The following is a 13,993-nucleotide window of genomic DNA, read 5'->3' on the forward strand; positions in this document are numbered from 1 at the left end:
GCAGTCATCTTTGTTTGTATAGAAGGGTAATTCTACACCTAGACATGACCTGTCTGATTTTTAAAAATTATCTTAAAGATGATGTTATTGTGTTTTATCTTAAAAATCTTTTAACATTTTAATTTTTCAAACTTTACCTATACAGATTTAAGGAAAAGGCAGTCAGTGATTCTGTGTGGACAGAGGGAATAAACTATATAATCATTAGGTTCTTCAGATACCTTTTATAAGGTATAGCTAATGTGTTTATAGTGTACAATAGTAAAAGGGAGAGAAAAACAGCTTGAAAAGTAGCATACTACTGGGAACCTTGGAGGTAGGTCTCAGTTTCATACAGATTTGCCCAGGATTTAGGTCCAGGATTGGGATGGGTCAAATAAATTCAGGACAGTTCTAGGTCATCTTTGTTTACTAAGTAACCCATAGGGCGATCCATGCTTGTTCCAAAGAGAGGTGGTGGTGATAGACACTTGAGAGAAAGAAGGGTGATGTCTGATTTGGGGGTATTTCTGAGCTTGAAATCTGCCTTTGAGTTGTGTTGTGCTGAACTCCCAAGCACCTGCTGAAACTGAGCAAGCATAACACATCCAAGAAGTAGTTACATGTAATGACTAGTAGTCAGACTGGAAGGTTTCAAAGACCAAATCCATCTCTTATCATCTGTGTGATTTTGAACAAGATTTTGTTCTTACTGATAGCTTGTAAATTGCATAATTGATTTTTCCTTATAGCAGTGGCTTTTTTTCTCAATTAATATGTACCTTAAAGTGTGGGAAATGTGAATGTTAAATAGGAAAATTTATAGTGTTAGTTAAATTTCTGAGTGCCTTTGCTTGCAAAGGATTCGTATTACAAAGGGATAAAAAGATCAGTTGTGCTAACACTGAAAGTAATACTCCCTCAGGTTTCTGGGCATCACTTTGAAAAATTTGAAGAACATTATTATCCTGTGCTTGGAAAGCCTGAGTCTAGTTTCTCATGAGCAGTTAATGCTCCACATCTTTCTCCAAGCTATCAGATGAGTCACTGTGTAGACTGGAGCATGACTTGTTTCCTGAGAGCATGACTTGTTTCCTGAGAGTGTGGAGGAAGAAATTCTCCCTCACTTAAGCTTCTAATGTCCCCGACACCACAGGGATTGGGAAAGTGAGACTTTGAGAATTGTTAAAAACTTGGGCTTGAAAAACCTGACTCCATCACTCCCCAGCTTGTGATCCAGGGAAATCACTTAAAATCTGAGTCTCATTGTATCATCTCTGAAGTGAGGATGATTATTTACATTGTTCAGTCTTCCAAGAATTTTTCCAATCCGATCAGCTAAAACAGGTAGGCAGATTAGTATATATTTTGGAGTTAAACAGACCTGGACTTGAAGTCTATCTTTTTCCCTTATAGTAATAAGTATATGTGGCTTTGGGCAACTCATTATTAAACCATATTTATTCAGCATTTAATAGGTTCTAGGAACAGTTTTAGGCAGTAACTCACAAGAATATTGTAAATATTAAGTATGAGATTTATAAAGCACTTATCAAGGCAGTTAGTGCAAAGTAAGTATCCAATGGTATTTAATTATTATAAAATGTTTTACTAATTACATGTATTATTTTGCATGTGCTCTTCTGGATAATAGATGACAAAGATTTTTAAATTTTTTAATAAAAATGTAATGGCATTTAAAAAATAGAGAAAAATCAGATCTCTTGTGGAAAAAGTTGAGCAAAGATATAGTTTTTTGAATGATAAAATCCCATTCCTATCTCTCAGAAATGGATTAAACTAGAAAAAAACCCCCAAATTTTAGAATATTGATGTGCAAGGCCTGATTTGTGATTTTCCTGAAATGAAATCGTAACACTATATTTTTAATTGCAGAAGCATGGAGCTTCTCTTGATAATTTTCATTTCATAGGCATGAGCTTAGGGGCTCATATTAGTGGATTTGTTGGAAAGAAATTTCACGGTCAACTTGGAAGAATAACAGGTAGAATATTTTTGATAAAATTAATGTGTTAGCATACTTTTAAGTATCATAACTTTATTTAAAATTTGATTGGTACAATAATTACTAGAAATGATACACATTTAATTTTTTGTATGTTATACTCAAATGCTAGTCTTTGTTTTAGTTAGACTTTAAAGTCTTGTTTAGTTCTTAACTGAGCTTAAGTTACCCTTATGGAATTGAAAAGAAACAGATCAATTTCTTCAGCCCCTGTTGAGGAAACATTTTTGTAACAATCCAGAGAAAAATTTGGCCCATTAACTATAAAACTTTTTTTCATGTAGTAAGTAAAAATATAAACATATATTGTATTTAGTTTTCACAAACTTTGATGTATTTCAATTCTTTTGAAGATTTTACTTGAATGCCAAAAGAGAGAATCAGGAGTTGGTATCCAAGCTTAAGTGATTCTGGATCCCAATTCCCCTCATTCCTTCTTAACAATGTTACCACATCTAGTAAGCTTGGTAACCAAATAATGCTGAAAATCTAAGTAATGAATTTTCATGCTTCCCTTCAGGAATGGTGGTGATTTTAGAACTGGAAGGATAGTATTCCTCCCAAACAATTTAACTCTTTAAAATTTATGGAGGTCTATGTCCATAAAAAACTTATTTCAAGTGTAAATAAAAGGTAATAGAGTTTTTAGTTAAGCAAAGTGGGAGGGAAGAGATGAAAAACTTGTACAGATAGTTAGGATCTTTTCAGACCTTTTTACTTTACTTACTCTACTTACTTTACTTACTTTACTTACATACATTACTTACTCTGAGCATGTTTAATATTTTTCCCATTATACAGATGTGAAAACTGAGGGTAACTGAATCGATGTGGGAGGTTCAAAAAGTTAGCGACAGCTAAACCAGAATTTACACAAAGGTCACTAACATCAAAAGCCCATTCTCTTTCAACCACCATACTAGTTCTGTTTAAACTGGTGGTGATCCTACTTTAAGGTCTGTTTCGTCACATATGAGTATTAGTCTAGTTTGAATGGCTCCACATGCCAAGGAATCATGAAGGCTTTCAAGGCTGGAAAATGTGGTGGCTCTATTATATATCAGAATAATTTATAGGAAGAGAGAAAGTTCTCCCGCATTCTGTAATGAGGCTTAATAAACTAGGGAAATAAAAGGGCCTGAGATAAGCAACATTATATTTTACTTTTTCAAATATCTTTTTAAGATGGTAGTTTCTTCCGTTGCATAGATGTTCTTAAGGAGCTGAATTTTATCTCCACCCTCCTTTATTTGTTACTCTCCAGTAGGTCAAGTGCTTAGAATTTTTATTTAGAATTTCAAATACACCAGAAATATATCCATATTCCATGGAACTTTTTGAGTATATTTTTTCTTATGTGTGTGTGGTAAACTTTTATGAGACATGAGTGATAAATAAATGTTTATTTAAATGTAAAGCAGTAATAAATACGTTTTGTTCCACAGCCCAAATTGCATTTGACCTATAGATAGGTCCAGGATGAATTAGTAAGGAACAGGGTTCAAGATAGGACCAGGATGGTATTGATTTATTTCTCCCTCAGAAGTAGTAGTAGTTATTTATTATCAAAGTTCTACCAGTTTGTTTCTAATTACTTAGATAAAAATGCTAAAAAAAACCCTACAATATTTTATTGAGGTGTCTCTAATGTGGCTTAACACTAGATTGCTGATAAACTCTGAAGACTAGTAAAAAGTATTATTCATGTAATGAAGGTACTTGCTACACATACAATTTTATTTATCTTTAGATTTGTGTTTATACAAGCTTAAGCTAAAACTGTACAGGCTTATTATGTTTATGATGTAATATAATAATACAAGCATATGATCTAATGATCACTATAGTAGGACTTGATTAATAGATTGATAGTTTCTTTCTTGAATTTCAGGTCTTGACCCTGCTGGACCAAACTTCTCTGGAAAACCGTCAAATGCCAGATTAGATTACACTGATGCAAAGTTTGTGGATGTCATTCATTCTGATACCGATGGTAACAATGCAGGATTTATTGCTTAATTATTTGAAAATCAAAAATGAGATGTCGATACTAAGGAAAAGGAGAATATAAGAGGAAAAAGCGTAGTGGATAAAGTGATAATAAATCTGTAATTATATACTGATTATATTTCCCCAAAGTAATATTTTTTGGAGTTCATGAAATTCTGTGGTGTCAAATTCACTTTGCCTGCAGCTTTCCTTCTTTAGGTTTCAAGAACTGTCATGTCATCCTATAAAATTGAAATTTGATAAAAACAATACTTCATCCTATTTATGCTATTGACAGTTGATTTGATCACAATTTCCCCCATGCTTCATGTTCTTGATGTATTTAGGTTACCATTCTCGCCACTCCTTTTCTCGTAGTGATATAGATCAGCTAGAACTGAGCACAGTTAGAGAATACCTTTCCCTAAAGGGAAATGACTTCATATTGTTCTTAATTATCTTCCTGTAAATCTCTAACAGATTATTGATAGTTTTAGCTGGATGTTGGAAACTTTCAAGGAACAATTTAGATGGCCCTGATCCCCTCTGATTTGAAACTGATGATACTAATATCTATTGACTACTTTCTATACATCAGGTAATGTTTTAAATGCTTTATGTAAATTAATTATGTATTCTTCTAAGTTCCCATGAAATAAATAATCATTATCATCATTTTATACTGATAAGGAAGCTAGGACCAGGATCACAAGGCCAGTAAGTGGCAGAGCCAGAATTTGAAATCATATCTTTTGATTACAGAGCCTGCACTTCACTAGTATGTTGCTCTGATTAATGTGTGTTGTGGTTGTGGGCATGGGGAAGATATGATGCTAAGATAGAGACAGGAGGAAGTGACACTCAGACTGCCCCTACGTCTTTGTTTCCTCAGCTTTTTTTTTCTTTGGTCCAGGTAATTTATTTGTTCTCATATTCCTCTGAGTTTATCTTGTGATGATCCACACCAGTGATTTTGTGAGAAACATAAATGCTATAAGTGCCATAGATGACAATTTTTCAACTTCTATATCTACATGCTAAATGGGCTGAGCCTATAATGTGAACAATTCTGCTCCTTCTTTGGAATCTAAGTTGCCCTTCATCTTACAGGGAGTCAATGCTCAAAGTTTTATAGTTCTAGTATGATAACCCCACACTCAAATCTTCTTTATATCAACTTAACCTTCCCACACACAGCACACCTACTGCCCAGTTACTCTGCAGCTCTTTGAACTCTTCTTTTTGACATCCCAACTTCAATTCTGCCGATGGCCTTTTGAATTAGCTCTTCATACTTACTATTTTTGTTTGCATTTTTTACTTTTCCTAATAAACTCTTTTGGATTGTCTTATACAGACGTCTCTTAGTATCCTATCCATAGGGCATTGGTTCCAAGATCCCCACAGATACCAAAATTCACGGATGTTCAAGTTCCTTATATTAAAGGGTGTAGTATTTTGCATATAACCTACACACACCTCCTGCATACTTTAAATCATCTCTATATTGTTTGTAATACATAATACAATGCAAATGCTATGTAAATAGTTGTGATACTATATTGTTTAGGGAATAATGACAAGAAAATGAAGTCTGTACAGATGCAACCATCATAGGCCTTACTACATAGTACATGTTGGTAACAGAGTAACTTTTTTTTTTTTTTTAATTTTTGATTCACTGTTGGTTGAATCTGTGGATGTGGAAACCATGGATATGGTGGTCAACTGTACGCTCAACATCTTTGATGACTCAGCCTATCAGATCTAAGTTGCTACTAGAGGCCACATAGTTGGCGCCTTTGATTGATCTTTTTATGATTATCACAACTGAGGAACAGATTTTTGACACCAAATATTCATGTGACAACATAGATTAATATCACAAATGTACTAATCTAAAGAGGCCAGACACAAAAACATACATGAAATATGAGTCAGTTTATATATATTTTCAAAAAGGGAAAATCTAAACTATAATGTTTTGGGAAATATCCTTAGAAAGTAAAGAACAGGAAAATAAATTATTTTATTAAAATAAAAGTTTTTTTATTTTTTATTTTTTTTAAAGGAAAGAGAGAAGCTGGTGATTGGATAAGGGCACACTAGGGGCTTCGAAGGTGTGATTTCTTGACAGAAGTGTGATAGCTAAGTGGCTATTTGCTTTGTAAAAAATAATCAGTTGTTAGCATCATGTTTTATGTTCTTTTCTGCAGGTATGTGTTATATCTTACAATAAAAAGAAAATTAAAGAGCCATATCTGCTCTTCCCACCCTTCCTGAAACCAAGGGAATGAATGAGCTAAGCAGACCAAGCTGCCCTGTCCCCTCCATCTGATAAAAATGACATGCCTGAATCAAAGGCTGTTTGTAATTTAATAATAAATGTCTTTTGCTTCTCCCTGATTCCCAAGCAGTCTTCTTGGTTTGATTCTAATTCAGTGGCAGATTGGAGAAAATGATGGCTCCAAACCTGAAACTCTTAGTCTTGAAATTTCATGTTGAGTTCAGATATGAGGAAATTTTAAAGATTTCCAAAAATATTGGACTTTTTTGGGGTCCTGTTTAGGAGACTGTTTTTCCTTGTTTAAATTCCACAAACTAAGTGAATGATTGAATGTCAGAGGGATTGGTTACCATACCCTTACCACGACACAATCAAATCACATACATCCTTTCCTGAATTCTGGGGGGTTCTAATGAAGTCATCTAAGTTGTCCTTTGTGTTTCCTTATTAGCTGAATCCCCACCCTCATAATGCACATGCCCAGCGTTTTCATACCCTGGGAACCAAACTAGCTGTTAACATGTTCTGTTACATACTAGAATTAAATAAAGTTGTTACACCTTAATCCTTACTATCAGATCCAAGTATTTATCTTTGTTATGCTAAATCTATCACTCATCTCTTTCAATAGTTCATTCATTATGTTGTAGGAAATTTCTTGTGCCTCAAACCAAGGCATTGCAGTCTTACTTGGCAACCAGATTTTATATCTAATCACAGTCCTGAATATTTTGAACTTGCTACCCTCTTTCATTCCTATGCCCGCGCCCCCCCTCCTCCCGGGTTAGACACCCATATTGGTAATGGACCCAGAATTTGCACCTTTCCCAGGGCCTCAAGGATCTACAGATATACAGAAGCCCTTAAATCATAGTTACAAATTTTGTGTCACTCTGGCCCAGCTTGTTCCAGGTGAAGCAGCATGTTTAGATTGTTTTCCAATTTGTGAGTCTAGCACCAAGTTCTAGGCATTATTATCCAGAATCTTGCCCAAAAGGTCCTAAGTGACTTGGCTTCATTTTCTCCAGTGCTCCCTCTTCCACATGATACTCTAGTTTACCTGGCTTCCTTGGATACCCAGGGATGCTCACACAGTACCTACTTGACTCACTGCCTCATTCACATCTTTGTTCAACTCTCACCTCCTCATTGGGAAATTCTTTAACTAAATTACTTAGTATTGACCTATTACCCTCACTAGTGACTTACTATTCTCTTATTCTATTTAATTTTTCCTGTAACATTTATTATCTGACATACTATATTTTTACTTGTTATGCCTTCCTTCCAGTGGAATATAATTCCACCACGATAAGAATTTTTGCTCCACTTTTTTTTTTCACTTATATATTCATACTACATAGAATTTCGATTGGCCCATAGCATACCAGTACTTGGTAAATGTGTTAAATTAGTGAAACATAATTTTCGTGGGGCATTAATTTGAGGAATTAGTAGCAGGAAAATTAATCTTCTTAAAAATTGCATTTATTTCAAGTCAACTTTTAAAAGAGTCACTTTCAATGGATTTTATAGGAGATTTTGTTTTATACAAGTGTTGCTGACCTGAATATATGCATTTTGTGATTTTGGGGTGATTTTCTTCTCAGCTTTAGGCATTGAAGAACCCTTGGGACATATAGATTTTTATCCAAATGGAGGAGTAGAGCAACCTGGCTGTCCTAAATCAATATTTTCAGGTACACCAATTGTATTTTTGAATGAATTACATATGCTTCAAAAATGATAAAAGTTATACAACTTAATTTTTCCCTCTTAACCTGTGGGCAAGATTTTGATCACCAATGCCCATAATTCTGGAGAGTTATTAGTGAAAAATGGTTTAATTTGATCCTTTTCAGTTCATAAAGGTTACCAGTAGACACCCCATTTGGTCATGGATGAGACTTATTACTTTATAGTTTCAGCAGTTTTAGTTTATAATTGTAAACATTAGGAGACGTTGTACGTCATTGACGAAGTACATATAGCTGAGGAGCATATAACACAAGTTCGGTCTCAGGATTTAATCTGTACTGTCACCATAGTACTGTACAAACACAGATTTGTAAACTCTTACACTTGGTTGTTTTGTATATAAATAGCTCAGCAACTGCTCCAGGTATGGAATTTGGCTCACTTCAGAGCCTCAGTGAGAAATGTTCTGAGTTCTACAGTGGCAGCTGGTCAAGTAACACTTTGCTGAAGGCCACTGTGGCTGGAGAAGTTTGATCAAAGGGATACGGATATAAGAAGTTGGGCAAGGAAAGGGACATGATAAAGTTTGAATGTTACCCGGTTTCATAAGTCATCTCTGACACTGAATAGAAATGTTAAGTGTGATGGGTTAGAAGAGAGAGATGAATACACTAGTTATTAAGTATTGTAGCACTGTGTTTGTAGAATTTGTTAAATTATTGGAATTGAACATTTTTACTGTGTTAATTATTACTTTAGAAAAATTTCTTATAAATCTCATGTAAAAGGCATACTAAATTTAAATTTTCAATGGTACAGTTTGTTTAGCTGCTTGAGATAACACTATGCATTATAGCCAACACTTTAATATTCATAAAATATAGTATTGAGTAGAACTTAATATTTAATTTTTCTCTAATTTACTTGAACTTGGTTTAATATTACCTACAATTCTTTTACTTGATTTTTGATGCCTAAGGAATAAAATTTATTAAATGTGACCACCAGAGAGCAGTTTACTTGTTCATGGCAACTTTGGAAACAAAGTGCAATTTTATTTCATTTCCTTGTCGTTCATATGAAGATTACAAGACTGGTTTATGTATGGATTGTGAGAACTTTAAGAAAAAATCATGTCCAAGCCTAGGTAAGAGAGATTGTTATAATTATAATACTATGATTCTTTGTGGAAAATGAGTAACACAATTGTCTTAGTATTTTTTGTTGGAAACTTTCATTTATTTGTAAATATGTCAGCATTTTTTTAAAAAAGTACCTGTGGAACAACCAGAGAACATAGTTCATTTCCAACTATATATTTTAAAGATATTTAGTAAGAGAAACTTGATTAACTGCCTTTCTGTGTTCAGTGTAGTGGGCAAATTTGGTAGCTTTATGATGATCCTTGTTCTTGATATTCAAAAGGATTTCACTGTCTATTTACCATCCATCTATATTTGCACTAAAGAAAGAGACTTGTGTATCCTTAGTGGCACTTGATGGTTTTTTTGTTGTTGTTGTTTGTTTTGTTTTGTTTTTAAATTGAAAGTGTTAGGAGCAAGTGAAGAGGTGCGAACCGTAGTTAGCTTTTCCTTGGCTATTAGCTAGTGGACATGACTCATACGTTCACAACTTCTAAATTGATAAAGCTTGGTAAGAGCAGTTAAGTATTACAATTTCTGATAACGAAAGCCAGTGAGAAATTTAGAGAAAAAGATTCCACATAAAAACAGAATGTTAGAGCTGGAAGGGATCTCAGAGGCTGTTTGTTAAGGGTTTCCTAAAGAGAATATCAGACCCCAAGCATGTCATGAGTATGTAAACATCTAATCCGTAGCTTGACAGGATTTGCCAGCAATGTGTCCAAAGCCAAAGGCGCTCAGTGAAATGGGGAGCAATTATAAAGGCTGAATGAATTAAAGCATAGGCTTATGCTAATGTACACAGAGAATCACTAGAAGAGACAGGAAATACTCAGGCTTCAGCAGACTTATTTTCCAATAGATCCTGTCAGTCCACGAGACATTTTGTGGAATTAGGTTTTTTTTTGTTTTTGTTTTTTTAAGATTTTTATTGGGGAATTGGGGGGATGGGTACAGTGCCTGGGAATTGGGGGAAGGGGAACAGACAAGTTGCTGTCGTTTTGTTCTTCATTCTAGTTGTGGAGGACATTGCTTCACTGGCCCAAGTTGGCACCATCATTGCGCTCTTCCCGGGTGAGGCAGATCAGTCGCTGGCTTCTGGACGGCTGCTCACTGCGGCTGCTGGCCGCTCACGCTGGCTGCTGGCTACACACAGTAGCCCATGGCAACCCACAGCAGCAGGGGCTGCAGCCTACGCTGTCGCCGGTGATTCACGGCAGCCCAGCTCCAGGTTGAGCTGTTGTTCAGCATCTTAGCTGTAGAGGGCAGTGTCACTGGCCCTCATATGTGGGATTCGAACCGGGGCCCTCTGGTGTCCCAAGCCAGCTCTTAACCATCGCGCCACTCGGCCAGCCCTGTGGAATTAGTTTTTTTCAGACCTCATGTTGAGATTGCTTTTCTGGTCCCATCACTTTTCCATATACATAAGAAAATTGTGACCTAGTGTGAACATATGGATTGCTTAAGGGCACAAATGAGAACTAGCATTAAACCTCTGAAGTCTGTTAAGCATGCTTTCCACTACACTCAGATCTCAAATTTGGAGGTGGCAATGTGGGAACAGACAAATACAGGAGATGGGAAGCATCTTCAATATACATATGTGTGTATAATACATATTCTATATGTACGTTTAATGTACCTTCTGAATTATATATATTAATCTGTAATATATAGTGTGTATAGAAGCTATCTATGCCATATATAGTATGTATAATGCATACATATGCATATCATGTCTATATGACTGTATATATAGAAGAATTGGGGCTGTAGTCATGGAGCTAAATTTGTATTCAAGTTTTATCTAATCAATTTATTCTGCTGAGTTTGCTAAAAAGAGTTACAGGTAAAATTCTGAATTTGTATTACAAATGTAAACATTTCTACAGGTGAACGGTAGCCATATAGAATATGCTAAGCTCTGATAAGATATCTGTTGAGGGAGTAGATTTGTTTGTGACTCTTCAGTTTAAGAGTTATTATTGTAATTAAAAGAAATGGAAATTATTTGAAAAATAATGTTATAAAAATCCATTAATAAAATAATAATAATAACAATAATTATACATTGATGCTTTAGTTCCTTTAGTAATTCGAAATTTTTGTAAGCTATTTGATGGAAATCCAATTTCTAATGTTCTGTTTCTCAAATCCCAGGTATTCAGGCTGAGCAGTGGAAAGATATTTTAAAAGAAAGAGCAGAAAAATCTCTTAAAACCATTGCGTTTTTGGATACTGCTGACAAAAACCCATTCTGTAGTAAGTTGACATTTTTATCAAATGAACAGATGATTAGTTTTAATACTCATTTATATTTTATTCAAGATGTTCTTTCTATCCACTCAAATTACATCATGCTTTCAAGGAACTTTAAAACTTGTTAAGAGCCAATTGTATGAGTTCAAATAAGGACTTGATTTTTTAGATAAAATGAATGTATGCTTTGGGTAATATATTTCCCAAACAATCAAGGTCCTTGTTATTTTTCCCCAAAATTTGTGTGATTACCCTCCCCACTCTTAGAGTTATGTCAGCATATAACAGGTTACAAAGTTCAAGACATCTATCTACACTATTACCACACTTTTGGGAACTGAAACTAAACTATATAAATATAAAGAAAAGTGCAAATAAAAAATAATCTTTCTAATATATTTAGAGTTAGACAAGAGAAATTAATTGAAGAACAAGAGAGAATCTTTAAGAAATAGATTAAATAATTAGATTTATGAAGGGCTAGCAAAGAGAGCAAAATTATTCTGTTTAGAGATGAAAAACTAGAAGTGGTTTATAAATAAAAGTAAATCGTATTATACGAAGAATCGTATGAGAAAAGTTTCCAGCCAGTGCCATTGACCTTGGTTACTGAGGTATTGCTGAGTCCCGCACAGCAAGGGTGATGAGGAGCTAGAGGGGTGGCACAGGGTTAAAGAAACAAAAGAGTCAAGGATAGAGTTGAAGCGGGGCCAAAGGGCTGCAGCCTCTCTGGGACTGAGCCCGAATCCGGCCAATGCGTAGCTTTTATTGAGAAACTTCAAAGAAGTGAACCTTTTTTTTCTAAAGTCTGTGTGATAAGTGCCTTATGGCTATTTTCCATCAACCAGCCCCATTGTATTCCAACACCTGCTGTGCTTTCATACTTCCACACACACAACCCCCAGGATGGTGCAGCTGTACCGCGGCCATGAAAACAGAAAGGAAGATAACTGACATCATTCCACTGGGTCTCAGCATTCTGAGACACACCCTCGTGACCTCGTTAGGTCAGTGGTTGGTGTGGGGGGAGGCGATCGTGGACGAAGCTGTAAGGCAACAGGGTATAAATATTTAAAATAGATTAATGTATTTAAAACTGTGTTTAGCTTAGTTATTGTCAATGTTTTACAGTCACAGTTGCCATCAATTTTAAGATATCATAATTCTTTAAACATCAGTGATGTTTTCTATTATTCGGAATTGGGCTTGTCAGTTAATTCATTCATTCATTTATTTTTAATTAAATTTGTTGGGGTGACAATAGTAAAATTACATAGGTTTCAACTGTGCAGTTCTATAATACATCATTTATATATCACATTGTGTGTTCACCACCCAGAGTCAGTTCTCCTTCCATCACCATATATTTGACCCCCTTTACTCTCATCTACCACCCCTTGCTTTCTGACTCTCTGTTAACCGCTTAACTGTTGTCTGTGTGTATGAGTTTTTGTTTCTCCATTTGTTTTGTCTTTTTCCTTTGTTGCTTTCAGTTTTATTGGGTTGTCGGAAAAGTCATGACATATTTTTTCTATGTTTTTCATTGCAAAAATGCATCATGATTTTTTCGACAACCCAATATAGCTCACATATGGGTGAAGTCATATGGTTCTCGACTTTTCCTGTCTGATTTATTTTGCATAGCATAATAATTTCAAGATCCATCTATGTTGTTGCAAAATGGCAGGATTTCATGATTTCTTATGGCAGAATAGTATTCCATCGTGTATATATGCTATATCTTCTTTACCCAATCATCTATCAAAGGACACTTTTGTTGTTTTTATGTCTTGGCCACTATAAATAAAGCTGCAGTGAACACCAGAGCACATATATCTTTACGGATAAATGTTTTCAGATTTTTTGTGGTCGATACCCAGGAGAAGGATTGCTGGGTATATGGTAATTCTATTCTTAATTTTTTGAGGAACACCCACACTGCCCTCCATAGCGGCTGCACCAATCTGCATTCCCACCAATAGTGTATGAGGGTTCGTTTTTCTCCACAGCCTCTCCAACACTAGTTATTACTTGTCTTGTTGATGATAGCCATTCTAACCGGTGTGAAGTGATATCTCATTGTGGTTTTTATTTGTATTCCCCTAATAGCTAGGGAAATTGAGCATTTTTTCATAATCTGCTGGCCATTAGTATGTCTTGTTGGGAGAAGTGTCTGTTCAGTGTCCTCCACCCATTTTTTAACTGGATTGTTTGTCTTTTTGTTGCTGAGTTGTATTTGAGTTCCTTATATATTTTTGGATATTAGCCCCTTATCAGAGGCATTGTTTCCAACTATTTTCTGTCATTTGGTTGCCTCTTTGTTTTGTTGATGGTTTCTTGGCCTGTCCATTTTTCAAATGAAAAATTTTATTGAGTTAAATTTAGATTCACAAGCAGATATAAGAAATAATACAGAGAAATCCTGTGTACATTTTATCCAATTTTCCTCAATGGTAAAATTTCACCGCACTGTAGAATGTTATATCACTACCAGGATATTGACATTGATACAATCCTCCCATCTCATTCATATTTCTCCACAGACTCCTCTGTGTGTGTGTGTGTGTTTGTGTGTGTTTGTGTGTGTGTGTGTGTGTGTGTGTGTGTGTGTGT

At 35.1% G+C, this 13,993-nt stretch overlaps 1 protein-coding gene across 1 annotated transcript in view; it reads left to right on the forward strand.

The window, feature by feature from the left end:
* LIPI (lipase I) overlaps positions 1-13,993 on the forward strand; it is a 51,346-nt gene that overhangs the window by 22,097 nt on the left and 15,256 nt on the right. The window contains exons 3-7 of the mRNA XM_019632149.1: positions 1,876-1,984; positions 3,897-3,998; positions 7,892-7,981; positions 8,959-9,126; positions 11,282-11,383. Coding sequence (XP_019487694.1) covers positions 1,876-1,984; positions 3,897-3,998; positions 7,892-7,981; positions 8,959-9,126; positions 11,282-11,383 — 571 coding nt within the window. The remainder of the gene's footprint in view (positions 1-1,875; positions 1,985-3,896; positions 3,999-7,891; positions 7,982-8,958; positions 9,127-11,281; positions 11,384-13,993) is intronic.

The sequence above is a fragment of the Hipposideros armiger genome, unplaced genomic scaffold, assembly GCF_001890085.2.
Source record: "Hipposideros armiger isolate ML-2016 unplaced genomic scaffold, ASM189008v1 scaffold_1084, whole genome shotgun sequence".
Taxonomy (NCBI): domain Eukaryota; kingdom Metazoa; phylum Chordata; class Mammalia; order Chiroptera; family Hipposideridae; genus Hipposideros; species Hipposideros armiger.